This window comes from Plectrocnemia conspersa, unplaced genomic scaffold, assembly GCF_051122295.1.
Source record: "Plectrocnemia conspersa isolate PC_06_02 unplaced genomic scaffold, ASM5112229v1 ptg000008l, whole genome shotgun sequence".
In the NCBI taxonomy this organism is placed as follows: domain Eukaryota; kingdom Metazoa; phylum Arthropoda; class Insecta; order Trichoptera; family Polycentropodidae; genus Plectrocnemia; species Plectrocnemia conspersa.
The window spans coordinates 18,224,595-18,243,032 of record NW_028277172.1 but is presented as its reverse complement, the minus strand read 5'-3'; the positions used below and the strand labels follow the sequence as shown (position 1 = coordinate 18,243,032).

At 34.3% G+C, this 18,438-nt stretch overlaps 3 protein-coding genes across 3 annotated transcripts; 1 reads left to right on the top strand and 2 right to left on the bottom strand.

The window, feature by feature from the left end:
* Positions 1-1,894: 1,894 nt before the first annotated feature.
* LOC148233242 (sugar transporter SWEET1-like) lies at positions 1,895-5,372 on the bottom strand. The gene is made up of 5 exons (XM_088190607.1): positions 5,157-5,372; positions 2,961-3,139; positions 2,610-2,889; positions 2,421-2,540; positions 1,895-2,038 (listed from the first exon to the last, which is right to left on the bottom strand). Exons 2-5 carry the CDS (start codon positions 3,128-3,130, stop codon positions 1,931-1,933), a joined length of 678 nt encoding a protein of 225 aa, XP_088046733.1. The 5' UTR covers positions 3,131-3,139; positions 5,157-5,372; the 3' UTR covers positions 1,895-1,930.
* Positions 5,373-6,877: 1,505 nt separating this feature from the next.
* On the top strand, positions 6,878-7,951 carry Sbds (SBDS ribosome maturation factor). The gene is made up of 2 exons (XM_088190557.1): positions 6,878-7,074; positions 7,250-7,951. The coding sequence occupies exons 1-2, from the start codon at positions 6,944-6,946 to the stop codon at positions 7,872-7,874; spliced, it is 756 nt and encodes a 251-aa protein (XP_088046683.1). The 5' UTR covers positions 6,878-6,943; the 3' UTR covers positions 7,875-7,951.
* Positions 7,952-9,416: 1,465 nt separating this feature from the next.
* On the bottom strand, positions 9,417-17,152 carry LOC148233240 (uncharacterized). Its single transcript, XM_088189884.1, has 5 exons — positions 15,817-17,152; positions 15,565-15,755; positions 11,906-12,294; positions 11,617-11,835; positions 9,417-11,231 (listed from the first exon to the last, which is right to left on the bottom strand). The coding sequence occupies exons 1-5, from the start codon at positions 17,061-17,063 to the stop codon at positions 10,287-10,289; spliced, it is 2,991 nt and encodes a 996-aa protein (XP_088046010.1). The 5' UTR covers positions 17,064-17,152; the 3' UTR covers positions 9,417-10,286.
* Between the last annotated feature and the right edge of the window lie 1,286 nt (positions 17,153-18,438).

The following is an 18,438-nucleotide window of genomic DNA, read 5'->3' as shown; positions in this document are numbered from 1 at the left end:
AGATGTTGGAACCACTACCTGAAAAATGCAAAGAAATAATGTTTCGCTCTATCCTTGTAAATAGTATTTAGTTAATTGTTCACCATTGTAATTTACACAACACCAATGGCTCTCAACATATTTTTAAACGCACGGAATTTATTATTGTTTTTTTATTACTTTGATATATTAACGACTAAATATATTTATGTATGTACATTACAATTATTACATATTTATATACAATATGTACTTGATGTTTGGTAATATTTGTACATCATATGATATTTCTCAAAGCAATCTTTCATAGGAATATATGATTTTAAATTACGTTTTTAAACATCTCCTTTGTTTTTCTTTCACCAGTTTATTTTACATAATATAGGAATTTGCTATATGGTAATAGCACCTATTTAATAAGCTATGCTTAGCCCACATCATAAAGATTTTTTTGTTCTTTGATGAAAATACTATAAAAAAAATTATTACTTGTGTTAGACCTAACTGTACTAGTTAAATATAATTTTTGGAAAAGTGTTTGATCACGAGTGGCAATTAGACACAGATTGAGCCGCTGCAGTACTATTTTATTGCATATTATTGAAGTTACATGTTAAAATATATTATGTTCAGTGAACAGTGCGCGGGGCCCGCACCAACCTTGCGAGCCCGCCGAGGTCGCCAAGAGAATGTGTCAGTCACGCCAGGGTTACCAGAGCCGTCAAATTTTGGTCATAATAAAAATGAAATAAATAGGCCCCTTACTAGTGAATTATAAGCAAGTAATATAATCGTGTAGAATTGACAGGGTGATTTCATATGTTGGCAGCACCGTAAATCAGACAGCTGTCAATTATCACGCAGGTTCTAAATGACAAATACAGGAACGTCGTTTCAACTTTTTCCATGGGAGCATAAGTTGACCAGTAAGGGATCGTTTTCATGATATTTCGACTTCATATTATAGATTCATAGTATTTTTCATTAAATGACATGCATTTTTCTGACCTAGTTCAAGTTCAGTCTCTGTTTAGAATCCACATTAAAAGCAATAAAATCGTGCCGTCGCTGTGGCAGTGGAAACGCTTGGTTATTTAGTGTTCATATTAAGGCTTTTTAAAACAATATTACGACTTAACTTACAATAATTGAGAATCGAATGAAGCATATTTAAACCGAATTTTGACCAATAGGATAACGAAAAAACCAAATTATCTCTTCTCAGAAGTCAAAAATCCACGTCAAAAGCAATAAAATCGTGTCGTCGCCGTCTCGGTAACGAGCGTTCCCACTGTGATGGCAAATCAAATACTGGAAATTTTATAATCAAATCATTCAAAAAGGCTTCAGAAAATATATTGGGCAATGGTAAAACCATTTTGGGCATGACAAACATGCATTTGAACTTCTAAAGGTTAATATCAAAAAGTATTGTAAGATAAATATGTGTAAAGTGAAAGTATTTGTGTATTATACATAAATGTGGGAATAATTTATATTGTATATAAACAGCACAATAAGTATTTTAGAGTCAATAATTCAATAAATTAACGTGGGAATGTTAATATTCTTTAATATTTTAGTGTTACATGTGTATAAAACTACATCAAAAATTATTTTAGAAATCGATCAAACAATAACGAGTACAAAAATATGTATTTAATATACATATGTACATAACATATTATGCGTATAAACTTATCACAGTCGTTTGTGACGTGGGCGTCAAATATTATACAATCATTTCATTTTAATAATTCATGATTTTTTTCACTTTTTTCTTTATATATTATATATATACTATGTATTATTTTTGACCATCGTGACGCATTGAAGTAACATATTAGATCGCGATGGACTTTCAATTAAATTTATACATATTATTATCTAAAAAATATGTTTTATAATTTCATTATTTTCTTTAAAATAGTTATTTAATTTGTTTCATCGATTAATTTGTCTTCTTGGACTTCTTCTCCTTCTTTATAGGTTTGGCAGGATAGATTGCCATCAATGTGAGTTGAATGACGCCCAGCAGGAAGAATACAATGTTTTGGCACTGAAATGATATAAATTTAAGAAATTTAATATAGTTTCCTGATATATTTACCTTTAAAAAATAAGCAATAACTGAAAAATAAATACAAATTCAAATTATGAGTTATATTCATAAACATATAACACATAATTTTACAATGTAAGATCTAAGATCATATAAAATAAAACCAGATAAGTTTTACTTTAAAATTATTATAGTACGTTACCTCAAATGTGGACATGTCCCAAGGAAAGTTATATTACGCTCACACAAATAATAGCAACCTAGTAAACCCCAGCATTTGCTCACATGATTGATCATTTTATGCAGTTAACTTGTTTTTATGACACCAGTGATCGTTTTCTCGATTATTTTCTAAAGCTATAATAAACCAAATACTCACAATGATGAAATCGTTCCTTAATATGATTCCGTGCAGCAACCACAAGAACGACACTACCGTACCAGACGATATGATTGGGAAAGGCATTCCAGCTGTGTTTTTTGTTCTCAAAATTTCCCTCTATGAAAAAAAAGATATAAATGCAACACTTCTTATATAATAAAAATGTTTTTTTATCATAATACATACGAGTCCAAATAATGGCGATGCTATTAAGGCGAACATCAAAAACGTGACGATCATTCCGAGTCTATTTTCAGCAACTGACGGTTCTTCCATAATAGTATAACCGATTATAGCAGAAACGAAAGCGCCACCGAGACCAGTTTGAAGCCAAACAGATCCTTTGCTCTTTGAATAAGAGTAATACCACATCATGTAGAGGATGTTGAGGAAAATACCGGCAAAGCTGACCTTGATCATGATGTCGTCTCTGATCATCAGTCCGAACTGGAGATTCAAGATACCGCTGCATCATAAATTACAGTATTATAATATATATATGAAATAGATTAGTATATATATGGAGTTGATGTATACATCACGGCACCGCCGACGAAAGGCATATATGGGAAGTTTTCGGTGTTTCCCTGTTTTCGTATATCGTTACATAAAAAGGCTGGTGAGAAGAATTGGCCGACTGTTGTGACAAGGGCAGCAAGTCCCACCAATTCTTTGTAATCTTCTAAGGCCACTGCTAGCGCTTCCATTTTGATTATCTGAAATCAATTGATGATCGTTTAATTGTGAATTATATACAAACATGACCTACATGAAGATTGAGACATAAACATGTAATAAACAACGATGCATAATTAACACTAACACATGACTGAGAAATGCATTTAAACATATTAAAGCATTACTAAATATCTAAATCAGGCATGAAAAACTCTTATTGTATGTCAAGCCAAATTAGTTATTTCGCTTTGGCTTCAGATGTATTTTATTAATAATCTGTCTGCTCCTAGATGTGGAAAATGAGAAAACTGTTGAATCAAACAAAGCATCTTTCTATTGCTTAAAACTAATACAGCATCAAAAATCCATTTTCCTATACCGCTTACTTATTCCTGTGAATTAACACCAGTTATTCTATAAACATTATTTCTATAAACAATAGAAAGCAACAATAGAATTGTGTATTTTATTACTAAAGAAATACAAGAGAAAATCATTATATTTGGAACACCCAAGAATTTGAAGTTCAACTCTTTTGTCAATATCGGGAAATGACCACAGTTTCCCTTATAAATGGTCACCCGGAAGATACATTTTTACTTAATTAGAAGGGTTGTCTGAATAAGCCTTTTCTCCTGTTCCTCCAAGCTACTAAAAAAAACATATAACAGAATCAGACACTTGAGGAGAGTGAAAAGAGCAACCGACTCAGTGGCCTGGTAATAATTTAATTGGTTAATGATATAATTTATATTTGTGCAATAAAACTGTACATCAAACAGCTATTCCGCTATCTAACTTGCAGTACGAAACCCACTGCTGCTATTAATGTCAAGCCTTTGGATCACTTAAAAGTTAAATAATGGGTAAAAATGGCAGTACAGAATCATAAATTCTCAATATAGCTAAAATGCTTTCCAATTCAGTTCAGTTGTTGCTTCCTATTATTTATTCTTATATTATTTGTATTAAGGTGACCAGATTTTGAAAATAAGGACACTAAAAATAAAAAGACCAAGTTGAAAATTTTTGTTCACAAAAGATAAATTGCTGCGGTAGCCAAAAAAAGGTCATTTCGGAATTCAAGGAGAACAAAGGAGGGCATCTGGTCAACTTATTATTATTATCCTAATTTTGTGTTGTGACACTCTTTTTTCAAGCCGACTTTTTAATATTGCAATATATTTGTAAATTTAACGTTTATAAAGATTATTTTATATTTGTAATGTATTCATTAAAATTTCTGTTTAATTTTTAATTTTGGATAAAACTTGAAACACGATATTCAGTTCAGTTTCAGTTTCAACCAAAAATGAAAAAGAAAGTTTTTATCAGTCTCTAATTAGGACAATATATATGTTATTGTTTTTATTTTTAAATATTATATATTACCAGTGTTTCCATAAAATGTAGATAAATAGATTATTATAATGATTTTATTGGGCAATAAAACACTAGTAATTATTGTGACATGGTTACACATTGATTTCAGATTGTAATCTAAATTATAGTCAACATTAATATCATATAAAAAGATAACCGAAATCACTGTTTACAGCGCGAAGTTAAACTAAAATTTGTAAATCACGGCAAATTCTTTTCTTATCTCCTTACGCAACAAATGTTGTTGAACCTAATTATTCTAAGAAAACAGCATAATAAATATCACGATCATGGCACATTGCCGCAAGTTATGAATAAATTAGAACTGCACAGTGCAACTCGTGAAGTTGATTGTGCGACCTCTGCAAAACAAATGCAGTTATTTATTAAGAGTCATCATCCAATCATACATACAGACATCGTTCATTGAGATAATAAGTTGATCAAGATTAAATCATGCATAGAATGCGAAGGCGAAGTTACTATATTTGAGTTAATATTGTGCTGCCATTTTGATTTTGAAAGAGTGACATTTCAAAATCAAAATGGAGCCACGTGCGAGCTCTGGAATGTAATTATCAACCTTTTTTATGTGCGCGAATGAAACGTTAAAACAAATACAATCCACAGTCAAGGAATTTTAGAACTTCGAAAAAAATGTTAAATACGTACTTGAAATTAATTTGCGAGCGCAATGTACACGCGTACACTATATCACAACTCAGTCGGAACTATCTGACAGAAGGTCTCGATAATTTTCTCTGAGAAGTCAGTTGCTGTAAACCTTTGACTTTTGAACAGACACTAGTCGAATATGATTGTGTATTAATTATAGTTTTTATAATTATTGTTACATATGTTAATTTTATTGTATTCTATTGTAATAATAATATATATCAAAGCTAATCAATTATATATAAATGAGTAAATAATATTTGTATTTATACATAGTATTTAGAAAATTATTAAATAAAAGTATCTGTTTGAATTATGCCTGGTAACAAATACTTGAAATTTAATTTTGTCTTTCAATGTTCATATGATTGCAAATACACTAAATAATATTGAATAACACACGACGACACTGATCAACAGTTAATTAAAAAATTTAACCGATGTTTGGGGAATAAAATCTTGGTTTTTAATTTTAAAACGTTAATGGTCGCTTTACGCTTAACTGAAGCAGAGGATTATTAACCAATGGTCTCTGAGCGTTGCGTCGATATTCTTAACAAGTACTTTAAATAATTTATTATTCGTAATGTAATTGGCTAGCTTCTCTTTTGGGTGAAAATATATTAATAATGAATTTTGTTACTGTAGGGGACCCATTTATATATTTAGGTTTTATTAATGCCAAAACTTGTAATTGACATATTTATTCTCGTGGCGACTCTGGCGGGCTTGCACACCAGTGCGGGCCCCGCGCCCCGTTCACTTGTAATAACATGTAACATACTTTCAATAAAATACTACTGCAGCGGCTCAATCTGTGTCTTAATGGCCACCCGTCACCTCCCGTCATCAAACTTCCATCATTCTGAATTATATGCTATGGAAATCTAACATTTATAAAATCTAACGTAATTATAAAATAGCATTTATGATAAAAAGGCAAATATTTTACATTAATGAATATATTATTATTTTAGCAGGCTTAAAATGGCACAACGCTTAATGGTACTTTTTTGTTAGATATTTTCGGAATTAACGTGTTCTTGGTTGCTGTTGACAGTCTAAATCTAGATCAGAGGTCTCAAAACTACGACTAATGGGTCACAATGTGACACGTCTCCATTTTTTCTGGTTGATGGGTCTCTAGAAAATATATTAACAGTTACTAAACCACCAATCTTTTTTTCTTAATTTTCTAAAAACTGTCTAGAAATACCGAGATTATTGCCAAAATAATTATTATAAAAATGTATATATAAACTTCAAATGTGATTCCAATAATAATATTTTCTATCCGACCCTGCAAATACTGCAAATTCTTAATCCGGTTGAAGAATTTTGATGACATAGATTGATTTTATTTTTTGTTGCAATTTTATATTTAGCATTTTGCCCAATGGCAAAATGTGACTTTCAATTCAGCTGATATCAATGTCGCTTGCGTTATGATTTTCAGAAGCAGCACATACATCAAAGATCTGATGAAAAAATGACAGGATATTAAAAAAGTACAACATAAATTTAGATTAAATCTTAATATTGTTATATTTCAATTTAAGTAAGCCAAACAGAAAATTTTCCTGTTTAATTGACAATTTATAATATTGTATTTAAATATTAAATATTTTCTTTAAAGTTGTATCTTGTTTTAATAATATTTTTTTAGTATAAGATATAAAACGGTATTATGGCCTAAATTTAAAAATAAAGTTTTATCTGTCAACAACTGAACCATGCTTGTGATTGCGCATTTAGTCACTTAATTACCGATTTAATTTGCGAAAATGGCTAAAATATTTACGCCGACGAACCAAATCCGCTTGACAAACGTCGCCATTGTGCGACTAAAGAAAGGAGGAAAGCGTTTCGAAATAGCGTGCTACAAAAACAAAGTTATATCATGGAGAAACAAAGTGTATGATTTTCATATTAAATTTTCAGATATTTAATACAAAAGTCAATCAGAAAACTCTAATAAGCCATACACTGGATAAAATATTTGTTTTAAATACATTCATAGTCATTGTGCAATAAGTAAATTCAATACATACATAACCTCAATTTTTGACTTGCGGTATTTTTACTTTCAGGGAAAAAGATATCGATGAGGTACTACAATCCCATACTGTATTCATGAATGTTTCAAAGGGACAAGTAGCCAAGAAGGAAGATCTCACAAAGTATTTTAACAAAGATGACACTACAGAGATTTGCAAGGAGATTTTAGAAAAAGGAGAACTGCAAGTGTCAGAAAAAGAGAGAAGCTCTCAAATAGATTCGTTATTCAAAGATATAGCCACAACGGTAGCTGATAAATGTATCAATCCAGAGACTAAACGTCCTTACCCGGTGTCCATCATTGAGAAAGCCATGAAAGATGTGCATTTTTCGGTAAAGGTAAATCGTAACGCAAAACAAAATGCGTTAGACGTCATTCCGTTATTGAAAGCCTCAATGCCTTTGGAGAGAGCTCAGATGCGAGTCAAAGTTGTAATATCTGGCAAAGAAGCCCGGAAGATCAGAGAGAAGATTGCCAATCTTACGACTAGCGTCGAATCAGAAGAGTGGGAAGGCGGAACGGTGACTATGATTTGTCTAATCGATCCGGGACACTTTAGAACATTAGATACGATCATTTCTGCGGAAACAAAGGGTCACGGCCAAATGGAACTGTTGAACTTAAAAGAGATGAAGGAAGGTGAACAATTGTTATAATTTTTATTATGTATATTAAATTGTGTATTTATATAATTCAACCTACTTTTGTCTAATAAAAATTAACAACAGCTAAATTGTTTCTTTTTTATATTTATTACCCCTCAGAGAATAAATATTTCGTAAAACTTAATTACATCACATCCTGAGTGGAGCGAAGAGCGGGGCGATTGGATATTTATCTCTTCAGCTAGAGCGGTCAACGATTTTTAACCTAACCATGTCTTCCTCAATCTTGCATGCCCGGATACTGACATAGTTAAAGTTTGTCCTGCATCGAACATCATATGGAAAGTATCGTGTAACCTTTTCAACATATTCGCAGGAGCACAAAGTTGTTGGTTCCTCTTACTTATGTACAGATAATATGTACTGCTTCTTTTTACTCGTGTATTCTTTATCTCACACCGGCAGTTTGCGCAGCTCAGTATTGTGTCTATGCTCGACTTTTCATGTCATATATAGAATATGAAATGGAGAAATAATTTAATCTGAACAACCACATGCTGAGCTTTGCCCACACCGGATGTTCACATTCTCAATTTTCCCCTGAGGATGGCCGGGCGAATCTGGCCGAAACGTCGGGACCATGATTCCACACGGAACCAAAAAAGTACGCAGAGTAATCCGACTCCTAGAAATATTATACATATATATATATATATATATATATTTCTACTAGCAAAAATATAATTTAACTAATAGGCGCTAATGAGAATTAATAATTTTTAATAAAAAAAATACAAAAGAGCGAATTGACACCTATAGAACGTATTAATTAGCAAAGGCCAAAATCACTCAATTAAAAGCACAATATAACACAAATAATAATACACACTTTTGGAATTCTTAAATTTATTAAATTGCAATGCTGTCACTTAATTGAATTTCCAGAAGAATATATAGCAGATTGGATCTTCATGTCATGTAAAACAATTTAAAGCCGGCCGCTCCTGCACGGTTTCCTGATTAGGTTTCCGCATCGGGAATTTAGATTCAGTAACCTGAATGCATGCATTTCATACAAAATGTAATACATGACACACGTTCGTATATTTTCCGAAAGCCATATACAAAATCTTGCATGAAATACGTGCATTCGGGTTTCCAAATCGGAATTCCTAATGCGAAAACCTAATCAAGAAACCATGCATGTGTGGCCATATACTGCAACGAGAATCTTGTGGATCCGGTGATTTATTGTTTCCGTGGCCGTTTCGCAACAAAGAAATATTATTTCAATGATGGAGAACATTTACAATAAGAACACTTGCGTGTTATATATGTGATTTTTTTCTGGTCGTAACAAGGACTATTGTGTGGTCGCAATCCTATACGCTATTGTTTTGTTTCCTTGTTGATGGATGATCATTTTCGTCACAGTAAATTAACGCAGGTTTTAAGAATAAGACCCCACAAACCCATTAAAAATTGATCTGATTATTTTTTAAATAAATACAGACTATATTTTAGTAGGTATAAAATAATAAGGTAGAATAATATTACCTCGATGAAGCATATATGTTAAAAATAAACACAAAATCCGAAAAAATACTAATATATTTTTGCTTTATACATCTCGGACAAAATAAAAGTAAAACACAACTATACAATAACAAAAACAAAACAACGCAACAGGAATATCCGTTTGTGAAGTTCTATCAGAATTCTTTCGTCGTTAGCCGTTGCTAACTTCAACCAGCGAAGCCCAATCTTAGTAAAAGATGGGATACTATTTTATATAAAAAATTACAATAAATAACTGTAAACACTTGATTGTATTAATCAGAAAAAAATACAAATTTCTTTTTAAAAACGTGCAAATTTTTTTGAAAATCTTTTAAATTTATTTTTGCATTGCGATATAAAAGTATAAGAAATATAATAATCATAAATAATGTACAAAACACTATGCCTATACACGCGATTTTTTTATACAATTATGTATATTTACATACAAATCATATAAACAATAAAAAGTAATCAATTTTTTAAAAATAAACTTAATCGCTCTTTACATTATTTAAAATAAAAAATACATAATCAATCCCTAATTGTTTATATATATATATAAAACCTGATCTACATTTTTTTTTTGAGATCAAAAAATTTGTTTGGCGTCACCAATTATTTTCAAATGGAAATAAATAATGTAGCAAATCAAAATGCGTCATACATAAAATAATTTAAAAATCATTTTACATATACGAAAATTTGGTTGAAGTCCTATATGATAATATTACAATACGCGCTTATACTAAATCGATCGTGCGTAACATCAATATATACATTGTTATTCAACAAATATCACAATACAAAAAGAACGATGGCGTGTTTCATAAAAATATAACTTTTGCGATTTTGAACTTATTTTTGAACAATCACATTTCGCTTTATGATGAACACTTGATTTTATTCGGTATCGTTCGAGTCCTTAGGACTGTTGTGCTCCGATTCGGCAGCGTTTTGCACGTCACTCGAAGGACTCGCCGCCGGCGTGAGATGATCGGAGACGCTCTTCACCTGAGTCGAATCGTTGCTGTTGGCGTTCTCGAATTCAGGTCGTAAACTAGAACCGGTGTAGAGCGGAGAGTGGCCGCCGGATCCGCCACATCGCGATGTACCGGCCACGCTTGGCGAATACACTGGCTGCCCTCTTCCGTTAACGTCTTCGTGCGGCGAGTGCAGAGAAGCGTAGACTTTCTTATTGGCCGGGTTCACGTCGTAGCTGGCCGAATGCGACGGAGTGAACGGATGGCTCGGTGTCGTTGAATTACCGGGCGACGGCTCGAGAAACGGAGACGCCGGCGATACCATAGTGGCGTAAACGGCTCCGTGAACCGACGCTCCTTCGGAGACGTGCGATGGGGTGCCGCCTTCGCTTTGAGGCGAACTCAAACTTGCGTAAACAGTTTTAGGCTGGCCCGAACTAGAATACGAAGGCAAGTAACTATCACTTCTCGGATTATAAAATGGTGATTCTTCGGTAGAATTGTTCTCGAGTTGCAAGGCACACGGGGTAACGGCTCCATACGAAGGCGTGTTGTTATCGCTCAATCTGGACGAGCTGGGGTGGTAGCTCGGATAGCCCACGTAAGCATACACTTTTTTGGGCTGCTCGTCTATGCTCAGATCAGATTGATGGTGCGAAGGCGCATACGTATCTGACCACTGAACTTTGCTCGGAGTGAAATCGCCTTTGATATACAGATGGATCGGCCTTCGGAAGCCTTTGCTCAAATGCTGAGGCACTCCTAGAATGTAGCATTTGCTGAAGCCCACTTCGGGCGATAATAAATATTCCTTAAATTTACCAGGGAAAAATTCGATTGATTGAAAATTTTTGTAGATTGTTTCCTGCAATAGAAAAATATTTTATTATAAATATATTAGAAACACAATTTTGACAACTAAAAAAATACATTTTTGTCATAGGAAAATTGCATAAAAAAATCACTCTCGGGTCCAACACCGGGGCTTCGCCCTTGGCACCCTCACAGAATGCCGGTAATAGAGGCTTTGCCCCTAGCTGGTCGAGTCTATACAAGAAGTACCTCCAATACCTATTGACACATCCAGAGCCTGAGGTGCATTTATAAGTTACTTCCCAAAAAATATTTTAGAATACAATTCATATGACCATTCAATTTTGTAAATGTTTCGCCACGAAAAAGGAAATGGTATTTAGGAACTATACAACGTAAAATTTCATGCATGACAACCTAAAACCAATAATACGTACCGTAAGGCTCTTTTTCTTTTTGTAACTCGCCCAACTCTGCGCCTCCAAGATGAGTTTCCCGCCAGGTCTCAATTGGGCAAACATCCTCTTGAACGCTAATTTTATACCAGCGTCGCCCCAATTCAGATGAAACCATTTGGTGACAGATAAACACAAGATGAGGTCGTATTGAGGAAGCTCTGCATTTATTAAATTTTCATCTTTCAATATATAATTAGCCTGAAATATTAAAATTTAGATCAACATACATAGCCTTTTTTTACGTCACACATTTAAAAGATATCCTTACCTGTTTGAAAACAATGTTTTGTGGATATTTAACTCCTCGGTCGTCAACCGGAAAGCCGATAACTTCAGTGGGTCCGTATAGAATCGGACACGAGATTGGATAGTAATGTTTGATCAGATCTTGCGCCGGCTTGTGATGCGCTCTCCGATTTCGTTTTTTGTTCGGCCTGTTCGGTAATAACTGTGAAGCTCCTGGCGGTTCAGACAATATGGGAGTCGGAGGCTCTTCTTTGATTAATATATTTTTATCATCCATGTTGGTCGACAAATTAGGATCGACGCTCTCCATACTCATGTTACTGGCAAGTCCAAGACTTTTATTTTGCTCTTTGTCTTTAGCGGGACTCGCTTTAACAACAACAAATTGACTGACATTTTTTCGGGCACGAGCTGAAAGTTTCGAAAAGATTTTATATAAATATATTCATAATATCAAGATAACATAGAACAAAAAATTTATTTTGAATTTTTTACATGTTATAATTATCATGTTTTGTTATCAAAGTGATGAATTGTGGGAAAAAAATAGTAAACAAACATACTGAAATGATGCATTTGTGTAATCATGACTAGCAAAAAAAATTGCATATACTAAGAAAAAATTTGTTACGACACGAGACTATATATATATACATATATGGATATACATATATGTATCACAATAAAAATTATGATTTTTTAAAAAAATATTAAGCAACTTTTATGAGAAAATAAAAATCTTTTTTTACTTTAAAAATTTATAATTATAATTTCGGTATCGAAACAATTTTTTTTCAGGAAATTCTGATGAATATGAAGAATGGTTCAGTAATTAAATTCCCTGTATACAAGTGGATTACAGCAGTACAAAATAACCCTTAACCCTTCAGGCACCTATGACGTGCACCGCATGCGGATCAAAACCACCTACAGGGACATATGACGTGCACCGCACGCGCATAAAAAATCCGTCAAGCACCTATAGTTTCGTTCATATAACTTGAAGACTATAAAAACTGTATTCAAGCTTTAGATGTAAAAAAAATTTTATTCGAAAAAATGTTCAATTTACCGATTTTTTCAAAACTATGACCCCAACTTGTCGGCATACCACAAAGGATTTCAGTTTTTGACACAATCAAGTCCCATAAAGAATGATGTTTATTAGGGTATTTTAAGTATTATTTTTTTTTCGGATTTTATACATATGTATGGCATCTTCAAAATGGCATCTTGTTTGAAAATACCACTATTAGAATCATCAAAAGATCGCGATTCAGATATTGTACATCGAGTGAAACTGATATTGAAGAACAAGAGCGCCATGAAGTAAACAATTTTTTGAAAAACCTCAAATATTAATATGAATTTTATCTTTATCTCCATTAAAAAAAAACATGACGTCCCTGGGACTGAAAATCTGTTTTAGGCATACGAGCCTGAAGGGTTAAGGTTGGTAGCAGTTTCATATGAAGGCATTGCACAAATATTTTATTTAGGCAAAGATCCTGATATTTAAAAACCATAATGTGTTCATTTTCAGAATTTTGTTTCCTAGCTATTTGTCTCAGGGACGTCATTCAAGGTAAATTCAGGGAGATTCCTGCTTAGAGTCCACGACAAAAGCAATAAAATCGTGCCGTCTCCGTCACAGTGGAAACGCTTGGTTATCTAGCGTTCACACAAAGGCTATTTATAACAATATTATGACTTATAAGTGAGAATCAGATGAAGTATATCTAAACCGAATTTTGACTAATAGGAGAGCGCAAAAAACAATTATCCCTTCTCAGAAGTCAAAAATCCACGACAAAAGCAATAAAATCGTGCCGTCTCCGTCACAGTGGAAACGCTTGGTTATCTAGCGTTCACACAAAGGCTATTTATAACAATATTATGACTTATAAGTGAGAATCAGATGAAGTATATCTAAACCGAATTTTGACTAATAGGAGAGCGCAAAAAACAATTATCCCTTCTCAGAAGTCAAAAATCCACGTCAAAAGCAATAAAATCGTGCCGTCGCCATCGCAATGGGAACACTCGTTACTGAGCATTCCTGCTGCGACGGGCATAACCGGAAAGGGATTAAAAGGTCAAAATATATTGGTCAGAATAAATATTAAATAGTCAGAATTTATATTAAACGGTAAGAATTATTTTGACAGGTGGTCAAAATCTTTTTTTTTAGTTGGCAATAGTATTATTGCTGTAATGCTGAAGATTGTTACAACTGCTCGATCTGTCATTCACATGTCGGCAATTTATTATCATTATCAAGGTGTTTTAGGGCCAGCTTGTTTGGTTGGGCAACATTGGGAGACAGTCAACACAACAAGTCAAGTGTGTTCTTCACCGCTGCTCTGTCGTTATTCCCACATTTTTCGTTGCTCTGAATACTTTCGCACCCTACATACAATTAAATAGATCGTTGAGTTATTGATGGGGTGTTCACTGTTCAGACCAATGCTCGCTCGCTCGCACCTAACCTGTGCGAACGAGATATTTTATAAGATACTTTTAAAATAAAAAAATTATTGCACATTTATATTTATAAATGTTATAATTTTTCATAATTTACATATATATATTAATTCTGATCATCTTATATTATTCTGACCGTATGCTATTTTTATTCTAACCATTCATTATTTTAATTTAGATCGTCCTATATTTTTAATCTGACCGTGTGCTATTTTTATTCTAACCCTGAATAATATAATTATGACCAAGCTGTTAGATTTAATTTTTACTTTGACTACAAAAAAAGTTTTATATTAATGAATAATATTACTTATATATACATTTTCTTATGAATTTTATTAGAATTTATTTAAAAGAAAACTTGTTTTAGAGATAAATAATTATACTTTTAAAGAGATAGAAAATACAGACAGAGAAATTTTGTTTAATTGACAGTATAACTGATTCAACGAGCAACAAGCCGTGAATTCAGACATTGGAGGAGATTTAAATGCTGAAGATGATTTTGATGTATCCCGTAATTTCTCCATAACACTCCGCAGGTAATTATGCGATGCGTTTTCTTTATGAAAAAATTATGTTTATAAAAGGAGTATTGAAATTCCTTACAGCATTAAATTTAAGGCTAAATATTAAAATTGCCTTTAGAATTTTATTAACTTTGCAAATTGCAAGTGGTAAAAGAAGTTTTTCAAAATTAAAAATCATCAAAAACTATTTAAGTTGGCTTTAGATAGATAAAATAAAACATGTGTAAAACATTTAATTTCAATTTAATTAAGTATGTTCAATTTTTTGAAATTAAGAAAAAAATAATTTGCCCTATGAAGGGTTAAGACATTAAATAACTAACTAGTACTGTTGCTTAATATATATGCTTTTCTCACAGTTAATTTTATATCGCAATTAATACTTGTCAAATGTTGAAGGAATAGATATTATTAGTAACAAGACGTGGGCGAAGCTCGGTACAATTTGTACATAAAAAAATTATGACATACAGCTGAAATCAGCATAATTTTACATGTAAATTGAGTCATTTTATCTTTGTGTCATTATTGATTACATTTGACGCCATTTTCTAAAAGCTTCAATTGATTTTATAATAAAAGTGAGGTCATAAGCCATAAAAAACTGAATAACTTTTAATAAGTGACTAATTGTGGGCGAGAGGAGTATTGAAATAATAATATTTACCGATTAGCTTATTGTCAATATCAATTCCAGTCACAGATTTAGCACCAAAATCTCTTGCAACTGCTATCGAAATATGTCCGACGTTGCATCCAATATCCAAAATATCCTTATTGTTGAACAAGTGTCTATTCAACTCGAACACTTTCAACCTCACGTCCATTAAAGCGTTCAAGTTTCTGTAGCCGTAATATCTGAAAAGAAAGCAATATGTTAATATATTTATAGCTTTGTGATAGCGTTAGATGTGCGTACCTGTCGTAGTTGCCGAATTGATAGCGAGTGTCTTTTTTTCTGAAAGACGGTAGATGTATAGATTTTTCTGGAGGAAGTGCCGCTAACGGAGTAGGTTTGTGTCCTTTGCCTCGCGGATGAATACGCATCCAAGATCCGGGTTGAGGCACCACCGGGCTGACTATCTTGTCCAGCGGATCTTGTCGCCGTGGTTTTTTTATTTCTTTGGCTGGAAGCGGAGGTTCGCTCTCGCTAGGGGGCCGTTTTCTGGTCGGAGGCGGGTCCGTAGGAGCCGAAGGTCTAGCCGGAGACGCGGGGGAAGCGGCCGGAGGGCTTCTCGCTGGCACTGCGCCTCCTGCTGTTATTTCTGTGGTTTCGGTCGCAGTTACGACTCCGGTTCCGCTTTCGGAGTGTCTCCGACGGTTGCTCTTCGTGCGCTTTCGAGCTCTCCTCGGCTTCGCTGTTTCTAGTTGCTTTTCATATTCGTCGTTATCCAGCGGGGTCAGGAGGTTGAGGGGATCTCTAATGTTGGGGGGGATTATTACGTCTACTTTGGCTTTGTGACGAGGAGGGGTAGGTAAGGGAGACGATTTGGGGGTTACGGCGTTCATGGCTCGGTTCACGTCTTCGTCGCGTAAGCTGTTCAAGTTGAGAGGATCCGAGATGTTGCCTCCGAGAAGGAATTTCGTAGGAGGGATGATCGTTTCGTTTCGGGGACGTTTATAAGGCAGAAAGAACTTACCGGCGGCTGCCGGAAAGCTTTGAGAACGCTTTCTGTTGCCGACTCTGAATTTGAACTGATGAAAGTTTCTTCGGCCGACTTCCGTTTGCTCTTTGGAGGCGCCTTTTTGCTTTTGTTTGCGATTCTTTCTGTTCTGTTTCTTGGTTTTCTTCGCAATGGAAGCCATTTGGTCAGCGGTTGCATTTTCAGGCGCCGATTGATCATTTTCGGTTAAGGGTGCAGATAGATCTACCGCGGAGGTGGGTGAAACAATAGCGGGTGGGGGGAGATCTATCGCAGGAACTGGTAAATCCGTAGCTGGTGGAGGTGGGGGTAGATCTATCGTGTTTGGGGGTAGACGTTTTTCCGGGACGGGTGGGGGTAGATCTATCGAGGTAGTAGCCTGAGACTTCTGTTGCGCTTCTTCCTCCATTGCCGATTTGAATTTGGCGCGTCGACTGCGCCCTCCCGCGGCGACGCTCGCCGTCGGGCTCGAAACGCGTTCGGGGGTCGCCTGGGGGGCGCAAGGTGCGGGCCCAGCCGACATTAGTCGGGCGGGCGCCCCCTCGCTCTCCTCTGACAGTGTGGAGCTCCGCGGAGCGCACCGCTGCGCCTCTGCAGGCGCGGCTCGAGTGTGCGCTTCGCGGCGCGGTGTTGCCATATATGAAATGCGATGCGAAAACAAACAACGATAACCTAGGCGAGATCGCACGCGGATGTCTTTCATTTTAATTACACTCAAAAGTTGCGCATTTCTATTTATGTTCATTTTTAAAGTCCTAACAATTCAATGCTAATTAATATACAGTACCGTTCAAATTAGCTATCAGTAAAACTAATTAAACATTATTTTCGTAATGCAAGAATTTACCAACTTAAAATGTTCTTTTTTATTACTACCTACGTTTAAAACATAAGGCCTTATAATATCAAATCATATTACCAATCTATCTAAATTATATATATATTAGTGTGCGATAAGCACAGGCGCTTAATACGTTACGATAAAATGCTTAATACGTTACGGTGATGTAATTATAATAATAATCAATTATTATATTTTAATAACAATGCATTTAATATTTTAGAGTGACCTTAATATGCTCGTCAAACTCTTAATTAAGTATGCACACTTGTTATATATGAATACATATGTATGTGCCAGTATGACAGACAAGTAGTACAAGTATGTTACTAATACCTGAAAATTCTGGTTTGTTTCTCATATTGAACCTATGTGCCTGGAAGATAATTTCTATTGATCGTCACATATTAACTCTGCTTATTTTTTATAATCTCACGGATAAATATTATATTTAAACTAAAATCGATATATGTAGTGCATTGAGACTTATAATGATTGTAAGCGTAATTATAGTGTTTTTATTGACGATTAAAGTTGTTTACATTTGGGCGGGGCAATAGCCCGCGACGCATGTCCGAACAGGCCGAGGGTTCCCATGCGAGAGAATAACCGTCCGCCAGTGCTACCTAAGTCTCGCCAATTGTTGGCCATAACGAATCTAGACTCCCACACTAATAAGCAAAAAGGGACGAAATCTTAGCTTTTTGGGAGGGGGGGGGGGCAAAAGTTGGCCAGTTAGTGTCGTTTTATAAATATTTTGATTTCATTAAAATTCATAGTATTTCATTAAATGCTATGCATTTTTCATTAAATGCCGTGTATTTTTCTAGTCAAATTCAAGGGGTCGCAACTCTCGGTTATCTTTTTACGACAATATTACGACTTGCAATAAGTGAGAATCGAATGCTTATTTTCTCTTAAGATATTAGTTGGTTTTGTATGTATATTAACCTAATGACACTTCTAAAACTATAATTAGTTTTAGAACTTTCATTAAGTTAAATTGGGTTGGTTAATACGCATTGGTTAGATTTGCGTTTGAACAGCAAATGGACGT